The sequence below is a fragment of the Melozone crissalis genome, unplaced genomic scaffold (genome assembly GCF_028551555.1).
Source record: "Melozone crissalis strain CALT ecotype California unplaced genomic scaffold, PUWL_Pcris_2 ptg000027l_1, whole genome shotgun sequence".
Classification (NCBI taxonomy): Eukaryota; Metazoa; Chordata; class Aves; order Passeriformes; family Passerellidae; genus Melozone; species Melozone crissalis.
The window spans coordinates 73,210,454-73,227,502 of record NW_026535805.1 but is presented as its reverse complement, the minus strand read 5'-3'; the positions used below and the strand labels follow the sequence as shown (position 1 = coordinate 73,227,502).

At 36.0% G+C, this 17,049-nt stretch overlaps 1 protein-coding gene across 4 annotated transcripts in view; it reads right to left on the bottom strand.

The window, feature by feature from the left end:
* CEP162 (centrosomal protein 162) overlaps positions 1-17,049 on the bottom strand; it is a 265,275-nt gene that overhangs the window by 22,360 nt on the left and 225,866 nt on the right. For 3 of the 4 annotated variants that reach the window (XM_054279194.1, XM_054279195.1, XM_054279193.1), the window contains exons 4-10: positions 12,998-13,136; positions 4,692-4,844; positions 4,243-4,429; positions 3,247-3,296; positions 1,987-2,102; positions 1,002-1,032; positions 516-638 (exon numbers count right to left, since the gene is read on the bottom strand). In XM_054279194.1, coding sequence (XP_054135169.1) covers positions 516-638; positions 1,002-1,032; positions 1,987-2,102; positions 3,247-3,296; positions 4,243-4,429; positions 4,692-4,844; positions 12,998-13,136 — 799 coding nt within the window. The remainder of the gene's footprint in view (positions 1-515; positions 639-1,001; positions 1,033-1,986; positions 2,103-3,246; positions 3,297-4,242; positions 4,430-4,691; positions 4,845-12,997; positions 13,137-17,049) is intronic. The other variant, XM_054279196.1, reaches the window with a different exon arrangement.

The window sequence follows — 17,049 nt, the reverse complement described above, 5'->3', positions numbered from 1 at the left end:
ATTAGTGCCTACTAAATTATCTCATCTACCATTTGCATTCCTCTCCCCCATTCTTCCCCATCTCAATATTATAACAGTACCAAATTAACAGTACCAAAATGCCTATTTGAACAGGTGCCATCACAGCCATAATCTGGAGATTAGTGGCCTGTACTGTTTTGTGAAGTTTGGTAAGAGAATGTATTCAATAATTCAGTTCAATGCTGTCAAAGAAGAATTTCAGATATGAGAAATAACCAGAGGCGATGGTATTTAAATATGAAATTGCAGCATCAAAAACTACTTTTCAATAACCAAGTGTTTGGCAGAAACACCACTATTTCCTGAAGTATTTCCTCCTGCTTTCAAGATTTGTTGGCAAAAGCAAAGGGCTTCATGTTCCCCAGTAATCTAAGAACAAGTGAGTTACCTATTTTAAAAAGTCACCTATTTTAAAAAAGGAAGATTTTAGGTTTTGAGTTTTGTTGTGTGGTGGGTTTTTTTCATTTTTCATCTTTTTCTAAAGTACCCCTTACCTGCTTCATTCATTTCAACTGCACTGACTTCTTCAGGCTGATCATGTTCCCCTGGAGCTGCATCTGATGCTTCAATGGCCTTCTGAAGCTCTACTGCAGAATCTTGTGAATCAAGCAATACAACTAAGAAGATAAATGTTAAAGAAAACAAAAATTCTCTTATTTATACTTCAATTAGAAGTATACCAGAGCTTGATGCCTTAAGTATACAAAAAATACTACATAGATTATTTTATTGCCATTAGTGGAAAACCAATGAACTCTGATTACAAGTCTGAGTTCTGAACAGGTGTAATAAATATAAAAATACATTGATGATCACCTTGAAGTGTTAATATGTAGATTATTTTAACTATTTAAATTCAATGTATTTTCAGTAGAACACAATAAAATGAGGTGAAAAATATCAAAATAGTAAAAATCAAGTAAACAAGTTTCAGAAAGTTCCATTTAATCTTCTTCCACTGAACAAAGTTTATATTTTACCTTTAGCCAGCATGCCAGTGTCTGCTTCTTCCTAACACAAAAAAAACAAAAACCCAAACAATTACTTTTTGAATATCAGGGGAAAAATTGGACAAACTTTAGAGGTTGGTCCAATACCTAAAAACAGTTTTTAGAACTTAGAACTAACCAGTTATTCATTCTCCAGGAATATGCACTTCTCTAAAATCCTCCTTAGAATGCCATAAAGTTCTCAACATCCTGTGCTCTATAAATATTTTCACAGGTGAATAGAAATGAAATGCTCCTCTGCATAGAGGAGCATTTGGCACCTTCCTGGTTCTCTTTTATTGTAATTTGAGAAACAAAAGTTAAGTAGCAGTAAGGACATTATTTACAGCTCCATTCTAACTTTTCAAACATTTACTAGAAATACCACTCTAATAAATTTATTTAAAAAGAGCAAAAAAAACCAAATAAGTTTACCTAGTGAAAATGAATACATGATGCCCTATAGACTTCTTTTGAAAAAAGCCCAAATCTGAATGAGTGCTCCAGGGATGCAGCCATGTGCTCCAACCACATGTGCTACACATGAGAAGACCTGACCAAGCCAGTGGACAGCAGTGCCCTCACAGCTCATACAGTGAAGATTTTTGGGTCCTCTGTCCAAAGGGCTTCTCTGCACAGAATTAACTGCAGTAGTCTGAGTCAATTGCACCTCAAAAGCTCTGAGAGAATAATCACTACCCATCCTGAGGCTGAGTTTCCACCTGAGCTCCTAATTTGTGCACTTCCATCTTCATTTCTTAACTCAAAGGAGGAGTAAGCAGGAAACCCTGTGAAGAACTTAACCCCTTCTATGATCTAGCACAGGGAAGTGCATATCCTTAACAGAAAGACATAGTCTGAGAGCCACAATATTCTTTCAGACAGTATGTATCATATAAAGGTTTACTATATGTAGTTACATATTGCAGAGCTTTTAAAATTCCTGCAAGTAACAGAAACATTTAGTAAGCTATACCTGTTCTTGAAGACTTAAATCAACTTCTGACATGATGTTTTGATTCACCTGATCTCCTTCAGTTTTAAGGGCAGGATTAGTATCTGTTTCTTCTTCAAAATCTTCACTGTAGTTACCTAAAAGAGTAAAAGTAAATGTCAAACAGAATGAATACTCAAGGACCAGCTACTCCTAATGTAACTCCTTTTACAAAGGCAACAGAAAGTTTCCAAAACTGAGTGTGGTACTAAAACTACAGTGAAAGTCACACATAATATCTCTAAATTCAAAGGAAGCTGCCTTGTGATCAGACATGCTTTGTCTCAAGGTGTACTTGAACTGACCCCTTTTATTCAATTACTCTCTCTCACTTAGGGGTGAAATGATGCAATTCCAACCCTGTAGATAAAGTACTCTGTACATTCACTTAGACAGTTTTGAGGCTCAAAATCTGTAATTTGGCTTCTTATGACCGGCTCTGGTGGGCCAAAAGCCACTCTTAAGACAAAGCACTACTTAAACCCAAGTGTGTCAGAGAATGAACTTTACAAGCAAGCCAAAGGCTTTTCCTGCAGTTACCTAGATCCTTTCACAAGTTTCAGTTCTCTTTTGTTGTATCTCTCCCACTCAGCTCCTGTGCTTAACAGGCTCCAGTGTCTGCATTATCTGTAACACTAGAGCCTAGAACCCTTGCAAAACACTGGATCATAATGTGCTCTTTATGTGTTTATGGTTTACAAATACATCCTCCTTATGCTTGGGAAATTCAATCCTGACAACAGGACCTCTCAAAAGTTCAGCTGAATATATACATTTGAAAATACAATCCATTAAATTACATGAATGCACACCATCATATGACAGCAATGAAGCATAAAATAAAGAGACATGACAAGTGAAAGACAAATAAGCAAGAAATGTAGCATGAAAATTTTGTGGGGAAATCAGATAAGAGTAATACTGCAGATTACAGAGATTAAACTCAGGCATGAGAGGATGGCACAAAAATACAGATGACAATTAAGACACTGGAGTAAATCAAATTTCAAGTCAGAGGGGTTTTTTTTTCCATTCATGAATGATGCAGGATTTTTACTAGTTTTTTCCCCCTTTTGTCTTTTGGTTTACAATAGATTAAAATCCACTTAAGAAAAGAAAAAGCACAGAAGCAAAAGTAAACACCTTAAACCCTCTGTATGAATAACAGCTGCACAGTCATAATGCAACAGCAGCCTAAAAGGCTGATGTAAGAACTCCAGGTGAAATAAAAGATTGTATTACCAGATTTCTCTTCATGTGCAGGCTCTTCTTCTTTTTCAGCATTTTCATTTCTGAGAAATAAAATGAAAATTCTACTCTCTTTTTGGACAGCAAATAAATATACTTTTTTTTCTTGGAACTCTACACTCTGATATTTCTTACAATTATTAATAAAAGAAAAAATTGCAATTTGTCCAACAAACCAAATCAAAGGTAAGAAAAGTTGTAAAAGCGTCAGAAATTATTAAAATAAAGTATTTCACAGCTAAAATTCTCAATCTAACTCTTAAAAACACTCCCTTTCTGCATTCTTTTCAACATTTACATTAACTTCTCAAAAAATATTTTTACCATCAAGGTTTGCTTCCTATTCTGACCCGGTCATTCTGGATTAACAAAATAAATTTAAAAACCACCCACCTCTCCTTTCTTTCCCCTTTTCCCATACAACAGAAGTTTTGCCCTTATCTAAAGCTCTCCAGAATTCTGCTCCTCCAACTGTTTTCACATCAGAAGTTGCCTCTGAACTCAGCATTTTCACCAAGAGCAGCCTGAACTTCCCCTTCATCCATTTCTCTCACAGATGTTGGAACTTATTTTCACGGAACTGATTATAAATGGGTTGCCCTAGTCTATGAAGATTAGGTATCTTTCCTCTAGATTCATTTGTAATATCACATCTAAAGTGACACAGAATGTTTCCTGATCTATTTTCTTGTTATTATCAGTTGTTACCTCTTTGTTTAGTTACTCTGTATAATTATGAATGTTGAGTTGTTTCTACTGAGTTATGCACAAGACTGTGGAGCTACATCCACTCATCACTAACTCATGCTCTCACTTCTATTTATTAAGCTCATTTCTTCCCTTGTCTCGAAGAAAAAAAGCAAACCACAATAAACAAAAAAAACCTGTCTGAAATTATATAGAGGATATCATCCAACAAAATCTCAGTGACCATACCGACCCACATGTGCCCACTAATACAGTCCACAACCTTTCTTCCTCCTAAATTACCGTACAAATGGTGCAAGTACAACAGAATCATTGGAATCCAGCTCTTTATTTAATCTTGAATAATCAATAGTAGAGGAAGCTTCTCGTTCAAGCTTGGCAAAGAAGATCTCTTTTTCTTCTTGTTCTTCCAAGGTATCCAATCCAACTCCTATAATACTTTGATTAGGCCCAGAAGCTAAAACTGAATCTGAATTTCAAAAAAGAAAATAAATGGTGTCTGTGCTGTATGTCCATACAGAATAGCCAAAATAGTTAACAACAGCTACAGACAGACTTATAAAGTACTAATGGTATCAAATCATTACAGACTAGTACTAGGAGACTTCAGTTCATGACACAGCTGACAGAAGCGAAGAATCCCATCTTGAAATGAATTAAGGTAAAAATTTTAATAGTAACTTATTTAGATTTAGTTAACTTGATGAAATGGTTGGGCTCTCAGTTCTCACCATTTGTTTCCAGGCTGTCTCTACTCAAAGAGACAGCATCTTCATTACTTTTCTCAAGCTGCATCTTTTCCACATCCATGTTTTCATGACCTTCTCCCACAGGCTGTGAAGTGTTCTGCACCTTGAGAAAGTTTCCATTGGCTTCAAGCATTCCTAGGAACAAAGTTGCAATATTCTTGACTACCATCCAAAAGTTACTTGTATGACACATCATCTTTCTAGTCTCCTTCCAGAACCACTAGTTTTAATCACGCATTGCAACTGCAAAGATGTGCAGTCTCACAAGTTGCATTCACCTAATTTCCACTGATTCTATATGTAAATCTTGTTTAAATAATTAAGCTATTATAAACATTATCTTCCTATCCTTCATATTTGCACACATACCTAAGGTTCAGCGTGAGTCAAATGCACCTGAGTTACTGTCACATTACTCATGAAAGACAATCTCACACACAGACCCTATACAGAAATTGATATTTCTTTCTTAAAACCCAGCCCATTTCATTTGATTTACTACCTCAGATCACCATAGATTTTTTTTAAACTTGCTAAGCCATTGGCTTGGCAGCTACATTTCATTTGTTGCTTAAAGGCTGTAAGGAAAAAAATAGTAATCGAAGTCTCTTAAAAGTCACTGATGAACACCCAGTTATGCCATTCTACGCATTTATGCAACTACAATTTGTAGCTGCTCTCTCCTAATTGCAATTTCATTGTTGTGAGGGTTCAACATCACCTTAACAACTTTTTGCTGGCTCTCAGGCAGAAGACTGCCATATCCACTTCCTTACAGAAGACTAAAAGCCAGATATCGCAGGACACTCCTAGTTCAAAAACTCCCTTCTGCCTGAAAAACACACAGGTTTATACTCAGATTCTGGATAAGTTCTCATTGGAGGAGGGATAGGAGAAAAGCTGCTTACGCATTTTATCAAATGACACATGAAATTTTTTAACAGTTCTCACAGAAGGGAACAGAAACTAAGTCTGTTTTTTCCAACATGAATCGTCAGTTGGTAACACTCAGAATTTTTCATCCTGCCTGGCCACATGATGTTGAGATGCATTTGTGTCCTTGTACTGAGCACAGCAGAAGGGGTGAAGACACTGACAACAGCTCATTTCCTGCTGCAAGAGACTGGAGGAGATCCATACATCAATTACACTAAATCAGTCTTCCATGTGCTGACCAAGTGCTTCAGCTCTGAGATCTTCCTCTGCTCCCTACACAAGCCCATACAAGTCCCATTTAAAAATGCCATACTTGCCTATATCATGACAATGGACAATCCTTTCCCTTTGGTACTGAAAATATACTTAAGGTGAACTTTTCCCTCCCTACTGGGCAGCCCTCAGCATATTCATTCTGATTGTAAGAGCCTCCTTTTTAAAAAAACATAATAGGTTTATTTTCTGGATTTTAATGATAAAGTCCCCTTGCATGTCTTTTTGGGAGGCTAAGCGCAGAAGATTCCACACCTTGGAAATCCACATCCCTGTATCTAACCTCAGCTTTGTCCTCAATATAGAGTTCTGACTGACTTGCCCTGCACGCAACAAACAATGTCAGAGACACTGTCTAAAAGGCAAGCTCCACATGTACAAAGGCTAATGCCTATATAAATACATATTGCTACATTGAAAAGCAGAAAATGGAAAGCTCAAAGCGCTGAACAGAAGTAAAGAACTACAAATAGCCCGTTTCTCAGGTAGCCAAATGCAGTAATTTAAAGTAATTTACTCAGATGGCACTCTATTCTAGTTATCAAGACAGCAAATAGGGGTCTGTTTGCAGCTGGGTGACAGGTTTTTTGCAGAGCTTTAGAGTAGCCATACCCTTGCCAGACCTCCAGCACCCTACTTTTGAATGAGAATATATTAGCAGAATCAAATGCTAACTGCAACTGACCTCCTATCTGGAGATTTGCAAGAAAGAAGGGATTATGCAACAGTAAAAAAACCCAATTAAAATGTTTAATAAAACAAAAGTTTAAAGAAAACATTTTCCTGTTTTTTTTAAATTTAAATCATCTTATATAGAGTGAAATTTCTCAGCAGATGTACATTGATCTTGAAGGTTTCAAGGGTTTATCTTCAGGGTTTATGCAAGCTATCTACTAATTTTTAAATATTTTGCTAGTCAGAGTTTGAGTCAAATCAGAGGTTTTTTTTAAAAAGCACCTTCCTTAATAATCTGAAAATCAAATACTATTTCTGCAGCCATTAAACTTTGCAACTTAGCCACTCTCAACACCCACACACACCACTCACTGCTAGTGAAGGCAAAAATATTTGTTTTCTCTCATCTTACACAATCTGAACTCTGAGAAACTTATCAAACCTGGAGAAATTATCAACTCATATGGATTTAAGTCTCTTCATTGTGTTTTTGTGTTTGAATAGTCCCAAGGATTTCAGTGAGGTTAGCAAGAGCCATTTGTTTTTGTGGGGTAGGTACTTGTTACTTCTCTTAAAAGCTTCTTAAGTAGTTATCTTGAATGCCAAAGATTTCACTACCTGTATGTTTCTAAGCAACATTTTGTAAGGCTAATGATATATGGTATTCCTTTTTCAAGTACAGCCACTTGAAATGAATTAAAATAAGAACCTGAGTTTCACTTTGAATATTTATAATGACCATATTTGCAGAGAAACCTTTAAAAACAAATACAAAGGACTCAAACTGATAATGACAAACATCTACTTCAAAAAAGTAACTTCTTTTTTTCCTAATCTGACCAAGACTGTCAGAATTGAGTCATTTTACTTTTAATACCATATAAAATAAAGTAAATTTGTTACCCTCAGAATTGCATGGACTGTCAGAAGTGAGGGCTCCTTCTTCTTTGTTTAAATACAAATCTTTCTTGTCCTTATGAATTTTTTCCAACATTTTGGATTTAGACAAAGCCTTGCTGCGAGATGCACTGGAAGATTTAGAGGGAACTACTTCTAAGTGTACATAAACATTATAAAATTTAATGCATAGTGGACAGGGAATAAAGAGAAGAACAAGATGTGAGACTTCAAAGTGACATTTCTGAAAAAGTAATACAGTTCAGTTTCTTGTACACTGAATTACTTCTGATTTTCTACCTGTAAGTAAAAACTAAAGTTAATACTTATAACTTCTGGAAATAGAACTACTCTTCTCCATCCTTTTTTTCTTATTTTTAAAAAGATTCTTGATACAGGTATACTTTGTATTCAATTGCACTGTTCTAGGAGCTCAATAAATGACCTGAAAACAAAGAAAACTAGTAAAACTACTTCAACAGTGAAAGGTTTTTACTACGAGGTTTGAAAGGAAGCATGTAGGTTGGCACAAAGAAAAGTGGGAAAACAGAGGTACATAAGTGTAAATTACTACTGTCTTTATCACTGTCAGATATAAGAACTGCATTTGTTTGCTCTAACCCTTGTGGGGACCTGCTCAGCAGCAAAGCAAATTTCATTCATGTTAGCAGAATTAAGTTTTAGATAACAGCAGCTATGCTGAAAACTGCTCTCATGATCAAAGACCCACAGAATGGTTTGGAAAGGACCTTAAAGACCATCCAGCTCCTGAGCAGGGACACCTTTCATTAGACCAGATTGCTCAGAGACCCATCCAATCTGGCCTTCAACACTTCCAGGGATGGGGCATCCACAGCTTCTCTGAGCAACCCATTCACCATCACAGCAAAGACCTTCCTCCTAATACCTAATCGAAAGCTGCTGTCTCTTAGTGTGATACCATTCCCCCTTGGCCTGTCACTACATGCTCTTGTCAAAAGTCTCTCTCCATCTTTCTTGGAGGCTCCCTTAATGTACTGCAAGGGCACAGTTAAGTCACCCTGAAGGCTTCTCTTTCCTGGGCTTAACAAAGCCAATTCTCTCAGTCTTTTCTCATAGAAGAGGTCCTCCACCCCTCTAACCACCCTAGTGGCCTCCTCTGGACTCTTACAGCTGCACTACAGCCTCCATATACCTTAGGCTAGCCAGACAGGGTGTGCTGGATTTTGACATGTTGAAATTGTCACAGTGGAAGAGGCTTCAGAATGGAGTAATTCTGATAAAACTCCTAGTTATGGGTCTTTTGAGTTCATCTTGACACAAGAGAGAGTAGTCTAGGACATCAAGCCAAATACTCCAAGATAACTAAAGGAAGCTGGTGCAGCAAGGAGAGAAATGGAATAAATCAATTCTGATACAATGCATAGGTTCTTTATTCCCTAAACTGATGTGTAAGTTCACTAGCAAGGCACTACTCCTCTAAATCTATATTCTCCCACATTTACCGGGAAACTAGAAGTTTTTTCAGCATACCATCTATTATAAATAATGCAAACACCTGATACCTTTTAAAAGAGTAATTTGAAATAAGTACAGAGATCCTCATATTGCTCATATTTAAAATATTAACCCTGATTTGAGAAATTAATTAATTTTTAGTATTTATCTCCCAGACCTAGATGCTTTACACCTATTCTATGCAAATGAGACTTATGAAAACATACATTTTCTAGACTGCACATACACTCTAGAAAACTAGCAGAGGAGATGTTCTATAGTCTACAAACTATATCACCAATGTGATCCAAAGACCAAGTGCCAAATATTACATTTTCATGGCTCTCCAAAACATTACTGATCTGCTTGAATTTAACACCAATGCCACGCTTAAATCAGGACAAGTTGATTGCTATTGTCTTTTATACAGACAATGTGTATGTGGCAGCTTGGTCAAATGGACAGTTTGCTAAGGATTTTCTACAGGAAACACACTAATAATACAAGGTTGATACTGAATAAATATATCAAAACATATTTAATCAAATACCAGACTGGGAATGGGGACTCTTTTGTTCAGTATTCTCCACTACTTCGGCATGGCTTTCTGTCAGTTTCTTCTCTTTCCTCACTTTAACAAATTTTATTTGAAAATCTTGAAAAGACAAACAGCAGGAACAGACATGCAAGCAAGACAGGACAGGAATTCTTAGTATCCAATTTCTTTTTATCATTTAAATGACAAAAGCAAGTAGAAAGGACATCACCTAGGTCTGCAACCTGTCCAATATGGAAGACAGTGTCTTGAATCATAATTTGCACATTTCAGTTTAAAGCTGAAGAGCAAACAGTTTAAACGTGCCTAGAATAACTCATGTAGTTATTTTAAAATGTACTTTATACTTGTCAGTGAAGCAGGCTATTAGTTTAACTCTCCACCTATTTCCTGGCACTTCTGCAACAAGATGCCTTGGGAAACAAAAAGAACAGACAACAAGTAAGTGTAGAGCACATATTTAATCTTCTTCTCTTTGTCTTTCAAGAAAGTGTGATATAGATAATGAAGTAACACAAAATCAAAACTCAAACCGCAAGCAACTTATCAGCTTGGTGTATTACACAAGCTAATGATCCAGGCTTTCTTCAGATAACATTATCTCTAAACAGTCACACCCAAAGACATCAACTTCTACATGTGGAGCATGCATTTGTAATAAATGCACTGCCACACTGTGGGTGAAGGTAAAATTCAAACATTTATATAAGTTTGATTCATGATGATAAAACAACTTTAAAAACATTAATTCTATTTGCTGATAGTCTATTGACTATGTCCTATCTGAAACCAACACAAAGGGTCCAACCTAGAAGGACACAGAAGGGTCTCCGAAAATTTTTGAAGCATGCTGACATTACACTTTCCTGAAATTAAATTTAGTTTATTTTCATGTTTGTTAGCATCACAGCAGTGTTATTATTTTCTCCCATAAGAAATTGTTTTGTTGTTTAGGAGATGTTTACATATAACCTTACAAAGAACTACAAGTCTAAATCATCATCTTCTCAGTCATCCAGTGCAGTAACTTATATTGCAATGTTGCTGTGCCATCATCCACTTTTAATAGGTCTGAGCAACACACCACACAACATACACATGCTGAGAATATTAGACATGGCAAAATGGTATGTGACAAAGTACTTGGAAGCACACAAGAAAAACAGAGAGATACAGAGAGGAAAACATGAGCAGGTCTGGAGGCCTATCCACACTGAACTCCTTACAGTCACCCAACCTGTCATTTTAAAACACCACAAATATGTCTACATGAAATAAAATCATAGCCACATAAAACTGCAGAGGAAAACTCAATTTATCCCAAAGGTGGTCAAGAGGTGGTCTCTGCAAATGGCAAATAGGTTAATTGCCCTACAACTAGACCCTACCTTGCAGAAGGGGATTCATCATAGCACATATTTTGCAACTGATACCATTTACAAATGTCCAGTGTGACAAATACATCCCTTTCCTCATGGGATGCCACAACTAGGAGATCCACTTCACGCCATGGAGTTACCACCCTCTTGCTAAGACAGAAAGAGGAAGGCCCTCTAGCAGGAATTAAAGGCCCCTCTGCTTGGCAGTACTAAAGTAGTAGGTGGGATATAGCTTATTGCATATGCTCCATGAGTGTGGTATTCTATGCAGAGTGGTGACAGAGCAGTAAATGAAATAAAATGAATAATCTGCCAGGCAAAAACACTGCTCAGGGAAGAATTCTGTGCACGGATCTGGCACACTTGGTGTTCACTCCTATATTCTCAGCTTTGTTATGTCCAACAAGATGTTGGATCTTGGGAGTCAAAATGCATTACACACACATTACTTTCAACTCCCTCCAAAAAAAACCCCAAAAAGCAGTCCCTCATCAACAGTATGAATATGAAAAGGCTAGCTTCTTTTGCATGTAAATTGATTCCATACTAGCAAAACTGGGTAGGCTCAGCTTCTGAATGTTTTTCCATTAAATGAGAAGCTTTTCTTAAGAGAGACCTTGAAAAGTTTACCAGGTATTTCACACATCAGTAAATTGTAGATAAAATTTGTTCCAGTTCTAATAGCTTTACCTCTAGTTAACCTGCACAACTGATAAGATATTCTTAATTTTAAAAACAACAGTGGTAGAAATTGTTTGGATAGAACATCTCAATATAATCACATTGTTTCTTGTGACTCCGTTTTTAATTTTACTTAATCCACAGAGGCACTGTTCTCTAAAACCTGTAATCACCCTGCCCTTTAGGAACCTATTTCAGTGTGTTTTCTACCATAAGTATCAAAGTTGGGTTGCCTCAAGCATCTCAGAAAAACCATGGAAACATGCTGAGCTTCTAAAGTAATCAGAATTTTCTTTGAGTATGTAGAAAAATGAGGTCATGGTAACCTCTTAATTCTCACACTGCCCAGCAAGAACACTCCATCCTTACATTATTTGAAAAGCTGAAAGTAAATCATCATATATCATAACCACCTGATAAGAATTTTCTCATATCCATGTGAGTTTTACATCAACATCTTAAAAGGCCAAGACAGACAGGAAGTCCGGGTACCACCTATCAGGATTAAACCTAAATGGCGCAACTGCTAACTAGGATTTGACTCCTCACTAAGATGACACTGACAGATAGTCTTAAAGTCTGAGACTACCAGCAGTATTTTAACTCTGTCAGATGAAAAAAATTATTTTTGTAACTTTCTGTTAGGGTGCACTTGCAATTAATACAAATCATGGAAATTAAGAAGCCACCAATTACTACACGAAGAAGAGGGCAAACATCCTGTGGAAACTCACTACTATAGGTTTTACTATCAAACAAGAAGACAATGTAGAAATTTAAAAAAAAAATAGAGGTGGAATGCTTGCAAACAATTATGTATTTTCTTCCAGAACTATGTGGCCGTGTCAATACTGAGCCAGCAATCATGTCATCATAGCCCATTTCGCCTTGAGCCACCGTTCTTGGCAAGGGAAATGCTGGGAATACTGAAGACATACATCTTGGATTCAGCTGGTGTTGAAAAGTTTTTCTTTCTTTGTGCTTTTCCAACCTACTACAAATATTGCAGTTAGCATGTTTATACAAAATGGTCTTTTCCACTACAGTTTTGAAAACAGAAAGTTACAAAAAGTCAGTATAAAGAACAGGTTGGCTACAAAACACATATACCAATATTTCTGTGAGTTTGTAAGTTATATTTTCTAACTATTTTACTATTTATAATGTGCTTATTTTTTACAAGTTTGATTAATTCAAAAGCTACAGAAAAAACTCCATCAAACAGCTTGCATACAATTTGAATATAAACCATTAAAAATACAATTCTATTTGACTTTTATGCTTTACAAACTTGCACTGTAACATTCTCAAACACGAGTGGCACCAGTTTAATCTCACACCAGGCCTAACATGCAGTATGAGAAAGGACTAGCCTGACCCCCTGTGGACAAAACATTGCAAAACTTTAAATTTACCACCATCATCCGAGTCTTCCTCAGATAACCACCAGGGCACTGAATCCTTTTTCTTCTTTTCTTTTTTCCTGGGCTGTCCCAATTTCTCAAGAATGCTGGACTTCTTCTTTGAATTTCCAAGTGAATCATCTGAAAGAGACTGAATAAATTGCATACAAGATTAAAGAGATCTTCTACATATTTACATTGTTTCAGCCACTCAGTTCTGGACTTCTGAGTCCAGATGCCTCTCATTACTCCCCACTGTTTGCCGTTCTTGTATATGCATGACAAAACTGATTAAGGAACAATAACTATATTCATATGGAATAATACTGTATATTTTAATAATCCCACTGCCAGAATTTGGATATATTAAAAGTGGATTGCTTCAGAGAAACTAAGTTCAAATGAAAAGCAAAATCAGCTCTTTTTCAATTAGTTAAGACATATAAGAACCAAAACTCTGACTATATCCCTGAAGATAATGAAGTGGAGCAGAAACAATTTTACCTTATCCTTGCTTTGTATGTGAACATTATTATTAATATTCTAAAAATAAATGTGCACTAGCAACATTCTGGCTGCCAGCAAATCAGACTTCAGAAATTAATTTTATACTTTGTATTCACGTAATATAATAGAAATGCCAGAGCCATTCCTACCCAATTGTGTATTAAACTTTCATATGTGTTAGTCATCCATGCTGATTTTGACTGATGGCTTGAATCAATGGAAAAAAAATCTGAGTATGGACACCATATGAATTTAAGTTACTGATAAGTAACAGGAAGGAAAAGACAACTAACCTCTGCTCCTTTCTTTTAATAAAGCTCTTTATGGCCTACAGCAGGCTCAGAGTCACAATTAGCTATCCACACATGGAACAAGGAAATACTCATTAATCTACTGCACTGCATCCTTATGTTCTACATATTCTTTGTGCAGCAAACTGGGGTTAAGGGGAATGGCATACTTTAAATCTAAATTTTTAGCCACAACTGTTAAAACCAATTGTCCTAAAGTGTCTTAGAGAACATGGTGCACAGAGTTAGTAAAAGCCATAAACGGTAAGAAACAAAGAATTCGCATATGAAATGCATCACATGGGAAAATTTCAAAAGCTTCGCTTTTGTAATAGTCACAAATAAGAAAATATGATAGTATAAACCCAGTATTAGAGGCAACAGGATTGTGGATACTTAACATAGAAAACACAAGGGTATGTTTTATTAAAACAAGCCTCTGCAATCTACTGCCTCCTATTACATTAAAAACACTGCCATAAAAGCCTACTTTTACTATATGACTAAAATTTCAACTTCTTCATTCAAAAATCAAATGCCAATTATATAAAACTATAATTTAAGGAAAAATAATTGTAATAAAATATTCTTTTTAGTATCTCTGATGAAGAACATCTTTAGAGCTTTCAGTTTCACTAAAGAAAACTAAATGTCTGTCATACATCTTAGAAAGAAAGAAGTGCTCTGAGCCTTGCACTTTAAAAAACCCACAATTTTAATAAATTATGAAACTGCTAGACAACAGGATGTATTGTAATTTCTCTAAGTTGGCTCTGTGACATTGAACAAAACAGCATTAGATTTCTAATAAATATCCCATTAATAACAATTTCCTGACACTAGTCACAACACAACTACTGGTGCCATTGTCCCCAAAGGTCAGACTACCTCCTGCTAGCTGGAAGCACTGACAGGTGCTTGATGCAAGCAAGCTCTGTTATCACTTGCTGTTTCTTTTACAACTAACAGGATCCTCTGCTCTGCAAGCAGAACTTCAGTGAATGCTCACTCTCCTTAGTGGATTGTAACTAAAGAACCTGCAACTCCCACAGGCTGTGCTCAAATTCTGGAAACTTTCCATATCCAGCCATCTTGTCAACTGCAGACAGTAAAGGTGCAGCAGCTGGGAGAGAAATGCTGACACAAAAATACTGGTGTATTTTCCCCAACATATCAGTTGTCTCAACAGCAAAACTTCCAGATTTTTTTTCCTTCCTTTGAAAAAAAGGTAAATCAATCAATCATCAATCAACTTTTTGGACTTGTAATGACTTCTCTGCACCAGTAAGTGGCATCAATTTGTACTTTCCCCTCCTCCATAAGATGGCCTCTCAGCCTTTCAGGAACACAGACACACAAAAAGTGTTAGTTGTTTAATCTCAACATTGATAAAAGCCTAAAGAGGCAGTTTTAAGAATCAGAACAACTACAAGGCACATCATCAGCTTACCACCTCCTCTGCATGTGAAAGAACTTAAAAAAGATTGGTAATACAGAATTTGTTCTAAACCACTCGGACTTTCATGACCAGTTGTCCTAATTAATCCATGAAACCAGTATTTTTCAATTAAATAAGTTTACTCCAAAATATGCTTTTATTATACAATATATTAATCTATTTGATCTTTTAAAAAAAATTTAAAATGTTTCTCTAACATGGCTTAATGTGCAGTCTTTCTCTTCCAGATACAATTCTACAGATATTCTAATAAGGATGGTATAGTCTTTCCTTTTGAGTCTTCCTTCTCAAGTATCCATGAATATCAAGTAGAACAAAGGTCAACTGAAAATACTAGAAGCAGACAACAACTTTTTCACAACATTGCATTGAGTCATCAAAAAAGGGCAATTAATTCAATTAATTGAAGCACTGTGTATTAGAAAGACTTCCTCACATAGCATATCCCAAGAGAATGTCACAGCAAACACTGAAAACCTGGAGCTAAACCAGTATGACAGCTGATGCTCAAGGGAAATCCAGTTGACAATAGGAGGAAGCACACCAACACAAGATACTGATGGTGAGGAGTGGATGGACAGGAACACAGACAGTGGAGGAGGAAGGATTATGGGAAGAATTATGGATGACAACAGGGTGTCTTGGCAAGGGGCTGGGAATAAGCATGACCAGGCAGAGGGAATAATTAAAGGATTTATCCTACATGCAGTCATTGTTATTACACATTTGTGTTTCCTTCTGCATAGTAATAGTCTAGAAAATCCACTGATAGCTTTTAAAGTTCAGTGTATATGCCAAAAGACTTAGTTTAATCCTCCTATTAGACCTGCATCATCCAGCTGTATATACAGCCTTTCTTTTAACTTCATATGTTTTAATCACAAACATACATACACAGCCTCACCCCAAACACAGACTCATTAAGAGTTATTTAAAAGGGAAAAATCCTGCTCCATTTCCTTTTTGAAAGATTTGTTTCAACAATATTAAGTCTGCCCCAAACTACTGAGAAACAGATTTTACTATTCCCCACCTGCTGCGACACTCTCAACACAAACATCACCTACAGACAGATTTCAAGAAATGGACCACATCAGTTTCTCATCTTTCTAGTATTAAAAGGCCAAACACTTTTTATAAAAAACAAAAGCAAGGAGAAGGACATTGCAGAAGATGCCTGTGTAAAAATAACAGAGAGTAGAGAACATAATTGTTATCTGGGTCTCTATCTAGCTAGCAAAAATCACAGTGCATATTTTTAATAACTGGATTAGCAGTTTGAAAACAATTTTGGATTGAAATTATAAAAAAAATTAAGACATGAATTGTTAAAGTTACATTCTCTGGGACATTCCAAATGCCACTTAGAATAATTCAATAGTTATATGAATTTTTTTTATGAGCATCCTCAATGTGGGCAATAGCTGAGGGGGAAGAAGAGTGTCAAATGAGGAATGGAATACCAGAAGCAATCACATGCAGAGTTTTGACAGATGTACATAACAAATAAAAGAATAAAACTCTTTTCTCTTCCCCAGAGCAGCTCCCTCTGTAACAACTGTAAGTAAAAAATTTTGAAGGAAATGCAAAGACTAGTTTTCTAATTTTACTAACATTAATAATTTCAGTGAGTTCAAGAGTGCTAACTTAGTTACATCATTAAATTAAATTACTTTTCACAAGTCATTAAATTGTAACACAGCCTCTACTTAAAAAAAAAATAAAAATTCATGCATACATTACATATAACAGAGACTCCACAAATATTCTCTGCCGTCACTAGTTCTGCTTATATACAGAATTAAAAT